Source organism: Miniopterus natalensis, chromosome 12, assembly GCF_054644295.1.
Source record: "Miniopterus natalensis isolate mMinNat1 chromosome 12, mMinNat1.hap1, whole genome shotgun sequence".
In the NCBI taxonomy this organism is placed as follows: Eukaryota; Metazoa; Chordata; class Mammalia; order Chiroptera; family Miniopteridae; genus Miniopterus; species Miniopterus natalensis.
The window spans coordinates 63,842,072-63,850,165 of NC_142092.1; the positions used below are offsets into that span (position 1 = coordinate 63,842,072).

The 8,094-nt window shown below is 44.4% G+C and overlaps 1 protein-coding gene across 1 annotated transcript; it reads right to left on the bottom strand.

Moving 5' to 3' along the window:
- Positions 1 to 486: 486 nt before the first annotated feature.
- Positions 487 to 7,601, bottom strand: ATP6V1G1 (ATPase H+ transporting V1 subunit G1). The gene is made up of 3 exons (XM_016210897.2): positions 7,484 to 7,601; positions 3,607 to 3,707; positions 487 to 1,295 (listed from the first exon to the last, which is right to left on the bottom strand). The coding sequence occupies exons 1-3, from the start codon at positions 7,563 to 7,565 to the stop codon at positions 1,122 to 1,124; spliced, it is 357 nt and encodes a 118-aa protein (XP_016066383.1). The 5' UTR covers positions 7,566 to 7,601; the 3' UTR covers positions 487 to 1,121.
- Positions 7,602 to 8,094: the final 493 nt, after the last annotated feature.

An 8,094-nucleotide genomic window follows, 5' to 3' on the forward strand; every position in this document is an offset into this window, starting at 1 on the left:
TTTTTAAAGGTCATCTAATTCCCTTGTACTGTTTCAGAACAAGCAAGGAAATCACACAATGTTCTCTTTCAACTGTTTCTACCTACCAGAAATAATTTTGCAGCCCAACACTTTCAGCTAATAGAGGGCGATGGGCATTTAACTTGGAAGCGCTAGTGTGACGTTCCGGTAGGTATTCCACTTATGATTTACCCTACCCAGAAAGAAATATGCTTGCTAACTGCGCAAGGCTGCCCCAGTACACGGTGCTCTGCAGAAAAGGCAAATGCTGACTTACTAGTTGCTGTTCTTCAAAACAGCTGATGGGTGAAATCATAAGTGACTCTTTCCTTCCTGCTAAGATGCAGACCAAGACTACTTTCTAAGTATGTGTGGGAATGTGTGTGTGATACACATGCTAATTTAATTTCCTCAGTGAAATTCTGCAAAACAACTGGGTCAAAGTACACTTTGCATTATCAAAAATGATGAACCAGAAAGGAAAAATGCATGACAAAGACTCTTTACTTTTAAATGATTATCAGTACACCAAGTAATAACATGTAACAAGTTCTTGAATTCTACCTAGTAATTTTGATTAAGAGATACTAACAGCAGCCCAAACAATTAGACTAGTATTCATTGTTCTAACTCTTAGCCACAAAGGACAAGTTTAAGGCTGGCTGCTGCTTTTCACAGGTTACAAACAACTATTTACTACTTTTTCATAGATAAAGCCCCTGACCTTCAAGAAAGCTTTAGGGAAAAAAAATACATTTGATCCCTTTCTTTCTTAAAAAAAAAAAAAAAAAAAGTGTTTCTTACTACATCTAAGAAAGAAAAAGTCAATATTGTTGTATATATGTTGCTTGAGCTAAAAGGCATAGAAAAACAGACAATGTATACCCTTTAAATTTCTAAGAAATATGAGGTAAAAAGATGAAATCTTTGGGTAGGTTCTAAGTTTGTACAAAGAAACTAGATTTGCTATTCTCCCAAAAGGAAAAGGACCTACTATACAATATCCAGAAATAATTTAATGCCTTTTCACAAGAATATAACTCAAGCTTTGCAAAAGCTTCTTATTCCATGGAGGCATCTAAAATGGCAACCCATGGAACAGGCGCTTCTCTCTTCTCCCCTTATCCATTTATGCGGTAGTTTTCATGGATTTCTGGTCGGATGTCACAGACAAAGGACAAGAGGTTGTCCAGGACTTCATCCCTGTTCTGCCGGAAGTAGGTCTGGAGGATGGTCATCTTCTCCTGGGTTTCCTTCTCCACCTCAGTGCTGCAACTGCCATGGGATCCCAGAGCCTGAAATCAGGGAGTAATGACACATAAGGGATGTCAGGATGATGCTCTGGTTAGCCAGGAACAACACTTGGTATGCAACTTTCATACTTTTGGAGAAACCCAGTCTCATCAATGGATATAAACAATCAGTACTAGGCAATGGAACCTCATGACTGAAGAGCATGCAGGTAGGGGGCATGCCAGATGCTGCTTGTTTGATTAGGGAAGCCTGAAGTGTGAGCCAAGACAGGCCATTAGTATGGAAAAGCCACTGGAAACAGTTTGGGTGGGCCCACAAGGTGGGTGGGGCAGGGTCTCATGGTATCGCCAGGGCAGGGCTACAGTGTGAGCTAGATTGAGGAAGACTCAGATGTGGTGCCCACCTGAAGGCTCTGTGGGGGAAGGTCTCAGAGAAGAAACAATGGCCTCTGCCAGCACTTCTGTCTGGAAGAAAGCTGCCCCTCCAGCTCTCGCCCTGATGCTCAACACTTCAGGTCCTCCCCACATCCCTGCGGCCTTTTGAGACGCTGCCACAGTGCTGGAGCTCAGAGGGAGTAAGTCTGAGTAAGCCCATGCGCAGGCCCTCTAAGAGGACCTGCCTGGGCCCTGGCCGCTGTGGCTGCTGGTTGGAGTGTTGTCCTGCACACCGAAAGGTAGAGGGCTCCATCCCTGGTCAGGGCGTGTATGGGAGGCAACCAACTGATGTTTCTCTCTCCTTCTCCCTTCCTCTCTCTAAAATTAATTTATAAAAAAAAAGGGAACTGCCTGGGACTCCAGAAGCCCTCCGTCTCACTCAGCCACCATCCCCGTTGGTCTTCACAGCCAGAAGTTATGGGGACTTCTATTCCCAGCATTGGAACCTTGGGCTGCGGAAACCTGGTGTGGGGCTGGGACCCCCTCACACCTCAGGGGAAACCTCTGCTGAGATATCCCTCCTTAATTTTTATCTACCACATGTGGGTGTGGGACCAGTCCGTTCCATGTCTCTGTCCAACCTACCAGGCTCCACATGGCTTCTGTTTTATATCCTTAGTTGTAGGACTTCTGTTCAGCTAGATTTCAGGTGGTTCTGAATGATGGGTGTTCTGTAGTTTAGTTGTAGTTGGAGGATGAGAGTACTGTGTTTACCTACACCACCATCTTGAACAGAAGTTGCTAAGTCCTATTATTTAAAAGTCCATAACCCCTACTCAGGGGAAAAAATACCCACTAGCTCTACTTTATGAACATAAACTATGCCAAGCCCCACTACTCAAAACTGTAGAAGTTACAATGGAACACTGTTAGAAAAACTGAGAGCTCTTGCTTATAGCACAAAATTGATACTGCCTCTATAAACAACTGCAGCAGAGACGTACAAACACGATGAGATGGCTGCTCTGACGAGTATTTCTATACTGACTGTGGGCAGTCGGACAATTTACAGCACCAATCTGCCCCAGTTTAAGAGTCAGAGAAACATTTTAAGTTTTAGTAACACTGTCATTGCCCAATGCAAAGATGAATGAAATTTTTGCTGCTTACTGCTAAGGAGGGATGTGTGCCTGGAACTAGCAGAGGCCACAATGTAGAAATTGAGAATGAAGCCCACAAAGTCAAAGGCAGAATTGAGAGGTGAAAACAGAGTTCTCAGATCACTAAGCTTCTGGATCAAAATCAAGTTAGCCTTCATCTGGGTTTTTAACTAATCCCATTTTGTTTAAACCAGTTTGAATTGTTTTTCTGTTACCTATATAAAAGAGTCCTGAAAGAGTTTCTTTTCTCTATGAAGCCCTTCTCCATCCTTTCCCCTTTCCAGAATTTTCCTTGCTTCCTTTGTACTCTCTGCGATGTGTTTTTGTACTATTATTGTATGCATCTTATGCATGGTCATCTAGCCTATACGGTTGGTATATGTCTTTACACTAAAGTGGTGCTCCATGTGATTTATGTATCTCTAGAACCACACTTTTCACAGCTGTAGGTTTGCATGACTTGCATTTCATTGAGTTTCCTTGACCACCAGCCTGTAAGCTAAGCTCCATGAGGGCAAGGACCATATCTATTTCTGTTCACAGCTCACCCTCTAGCATCTGACAAAGGACCTGGTACATGTTAACATACTTGTTAAATGACTGAATAACTGAAGACTAGGACTCAATGTTAGTTAAAAATTGATCACCCTAAGAAATTCAGCCTGAGTATCCAATAAAACATACAATAACCAAAATTTTAAAATTCAACCAGAATGAGAATTACCAAGTTATGCCAGGTATTTTGAGAGCCTGGAGGAAAGGGGAGGAGAGGGAAGCCTCAAGAAACTAAAGCAGTAATGAAAATAAACAGGGCCCACCGCAGCTTCCTTGGCCTTGAACTCCTTCTCCCTCTGCAGGCGGTACTGTTCAATTTCAGCCTGAGCCTCCTCTTTGGCCTGCTTCAGCCTCCGGTTCTTTCCTGTTTTCAAAAGAACGAGGTACATCAGGAAGTGGTTAAAAGACAAGAAGAGGAAGCAGAGACTGAGGTGGTAAATTCTAATGTAAACAATGAAAAATATTTTAAGATACAGTCCCAAAAGATATGCACATGGGAGAGAGGGAATTCAGAGCTAACTAGTAATATAGGTTCCTGCCTCCTATAGGCTTTATTTAACTAAAAAGTGACTAGATACAAAGGACTGCCTTCCATAACTACAGACTGTAAAAATGATGGAAAAACATTTTGGAATGTGTAAGAATATTCTCCCAATGTCACCTACTAAGAACCAACATCAAATGGGTGAAATTAGTCATCTAAGGAACTCTTCCTCTTCCCAAGAAGTAAACACCTAATTACGGTGCTGATTACAAGTGGAGCTGTGATTGGAAGTTTAACAAGGAGACTAATATGCTCCCAAGGGACAGCAACTGAAAATCTAAATGAAACAGATGATGTCATATTGGAAACTAAAAGCCATGTCTGTGTACAAGGATCTAAGTAATGAAAGTGGTATCAGGAAGAAATCCTGAATGGAGAGCACGGGACAGTAAGACTGTACAGCACCTAAGAGGTGAGGAGAAACAGGTGGTCTGGTTTCTAGAAGAGACTAATTTAATGCACAGCTAGAAAAATTATCTAGGTTCTATCAGAGCCTGTAGAGAAACAGACCCCAAGACCAACCAATGCCCAAAGAGGAAGAAAAAAAAGGTCCTAGGAGATCAATCTGAACATTTATTTAATTCAGAGCAAAAAACATCCTCCACCTAAAACTAAGCTTTATTATACATCATTGTATATCAATTGCCCAAATCCCACTCAACTCATGTGAATGAATGAAATTAAACTTTCCACCTCCTGAAGAATCTTGGACTCCACTGACCCCATGACATCAACACTCCATGAGGAAAGTGTGAAACAATCAACAGATCTCTCTTTCTCTAAGCACCCAAAGACTATTTTTGCATCTATACATTTACTTCAGTACGATTTAGGGCCTACTGCTGTCCTCCCCTCAAACCAACCTCTACCCCATTGCTCTACATGCTATCCTCCTCATTAGCTATATTCAAAGCCCTATTTCAAAGACAAAGATCTTTTCCAAACCAACAATCTACAAATAACATTGATGGCCCAAACATTGTGCAGTAGCTCCACATCATTTCACAGTACCACTCTCCTGATCACTCCCAACTCCCATGGCTCCCTGACTTAATCACATAATACGTTCTCTAATTATCAGCAAATATCTTCAACGTTCAATTTTGATAGGCTTCTCTGAAAACTAAAAATAAATATTTGAACAGGAAATTATGTTTCTTTTCAATCTTGTTTTTCGTGGGTCTTACTTATGGGAGTGAATGTTATGTTTCACTCCAATGAAATAAACCATAACACTATATATATGTGTGTATGTATATATATATATATGTAAAATGGTTCAAAGCAATGATTTCATGGCAAATTTTGGGGTTGGACCATTTTATCATATCATGTCTTGCCTCTTCCCAATTCCTAACTGGGCTAGTAATTATAATTACAGATCAATAAAGGCAATAATTTTTTCAAACTGTAGTTCTCAATACTTCTGTTCCTAGTTATTACAAATTCTGAGATGTATATTAGCCATAAATTCCTTTAAAACAAATTCATTCAGTAACGATGTAGCTATTAGATATACAAACACCGGCACCAGGTTTGATGAGATAAAGAAAGATCTAAGACATGACCCATTTCTCCAAGGCACTCAGAATTATTCTTACCATATTCCAAGTATTTGTTCCTGCACTTCCCCCAAATATTCTCACATGCTTCCCAACAGACACAACTTGTTACTGATGAGCCATCACGGGACTAACTGTGGGAAGTCATTCTGGAAATACTGTATCAAGAACACAATCAGAAATATTCTGTGAATAACACAGAACTTTCCAGTCACCAGAGCAAGACTGAAAGGCTTGTTCCCATCTCCAGCTCCCTCAAAGAAAACTTTTCCTATAAAGCATAGAGTATCGCACACCACCCCTAATTGAAAGTACAAAAGCCATGTACTTGGGGGGTAAGAGTGTAAGTTTTACGCTAGGAGAAACACCAAAGAAATTACTAAAATGAATATTGCTTGGTATTTTCTCCTTGCACAAGAATGGAGGCCTCTAAACCTCAGCTATGCTGCCTCCCAGGATATGGTCAAATCATTTCTCTCTGAGCCTCATTTTTCCCACCTGTAAAATAGGGATAGAAATCTCTCTCACCAGATGGGAAACTGAATACATAAATTAGACACAGTCCCTGATCTTCAGAAATTTAGTCAAGTGCCCAGCAGGGCGTGGCTCAGCGGTTGGGCGTCAACCTAGGATCCAGGCCATCAGGGTTCGATTCCCAGTGGGGGCACATGCCTGGTTTCGGCTCCATCCCCAGTAGGGGGCGTGCAGGAGGCAGCCGATCAATGACTGACTCATCATTGAAGTTTCTATCTCTCTCTCCCTTTCCTTTCCTCTCTCTGAATAAAGATATATTTTAAAAAATAAAAGAAATTCAGTCAAGTGACTGAGCCTTATGAAGACACAGGTTATTGCACTGTAATGACAGAAATAAGCACCTGGAAAGGACTCCTAGCCTAGTCTGAGGGGAGAAGGTCAACTCAGGGAAAGCTGTTGAGAAGAACTGCTCCCTCAATGTTGAGATCTGAAGGAAGATTAAGGGTTAGAGAACAAATCGAGGAAACTGGGGAAAAACCTCTTGCAATTAGAGCAAACAGCTATGCAAAAAAGTTTGCAAAGAAATCAACAAAGGTGCCTTCTGAGGTGCCACAGTGGTTCAACAGTCTGGAGAAGAGTACCTGTGATATTAGGCAAGGAAGCAAGAGACTGACCCAAAAATGCCTCCAACACCCTACTAAGGAATTTGGGCTTTATTCTGCAGGCACTAAACGTCTGTTGGCTGTAAAGGGTAGTGGAAAAGCCATGTTTGCATTTTAGAGAAGTGACTAGCTGCAGTGAGAATGGACTGCAGGTGAGAAAACTTCTTCCACTCACCAGTCTAGATTAGGTCTACCTGTTCAATTCTTTAGCAACCTCGCATTTCTCAATTCTCAGCGCCCTCACCTCACCTGCAGTTAACCTAGGCTGTATCTGCTTCCTTCACTGGGACTCTAAATACCACGAAGGTGGAGGCCATAGATACATCGGGCACCGCGCTTGGCACCTAGTATTCGCATTTTGAAAATTATTTAAGGACTCAACGAATTAGCCTACTATAGGAGCCTCAGTGAACTTGATGACCTGGTCTGAGATGCTGGCGGTACGGACGGGGTAAAAATCAACAGATACATAAACCATGACGACTGACTAAAGGTGACGAACGAGGGAGATGTGGCAAAGAGGACTCTGTTTCTAGACTGAGCTACTGTGTAGATGGTGGCTCCCTTCGCTGAGACGGAGCGCCCACAGCAGCAAGTGGGACGGGGAAAGACAATGAACTCCGCTTGGATAACCCATTTCACACGCCTCCCAGACACCAAGAAGGACGCCGACCCACTGTCGTCTCCAAGCCCGATCTATTACCCCACAACGCAATTTCCAGCCCACCTACAAGCCTTCCAGAGCCTCGGACTCGGAGCTTCGGAACACACAGCAGCCGCGACTGTAACCACCCCTCCGCCCGGCCGCGTTCCGGGCCTCATCCACCTCCCACCTCCCGCGGCCTGGCCGCGTTCCTGGGCCTCGCCCGGCGCCTGGCCGCCCCACCCCCAAACTCACGCTTGCGGGCCTCGGACACCTTCTCGGCGGCCCGCTTCTCTGCCTGCAGCAGCTGCTGGATGCCTTGCGACTGACTGGCCATGGCGACCGTGACTCCAAAGCCAAGGCCGGCGGCCTAACTCCCCTTGGTCGCCCCACAGGTCAGCTGACCCAACTGCCCAAGATCTGCGCCTGCGCCCTGCGCCAGCGCCCCGCCCTCCGTCACGTGACCGCCTCGACGCCTGGTCAGCTGACTGCCGTTAAGGTCCCGTGACTGGGAGGTAAGGGGCGGGGCGGAGGAGGGAAGGGCGGGGCGTCTGTGCTGCGCCGGCGCAGGATTGGTCTCTTCGGGGAGTCCCGTAGCCCCACCCTCTTTCCATTGTGTCGCTCCGGGAGCTGGTTCCGTGGTCGTCGCCGCCTCGCCGCGTAACTATTGCCTTAATCCCCCCCTCGTGGTATGCCGACGTTAAGGCCCAGTGCGAGGGACCGAGTCACTTTACCCTGCTCTGCATACTGCTTTATTCTCCCCCTTTCTGGAACTTTCCTTGGGACCCAAATGTATTAGGAGGCAGATTAGGAAAATTCTAGGCAGGCCCTGGAAAGTGTCTGGATTGGAAAAAGGGAGGGAGGCT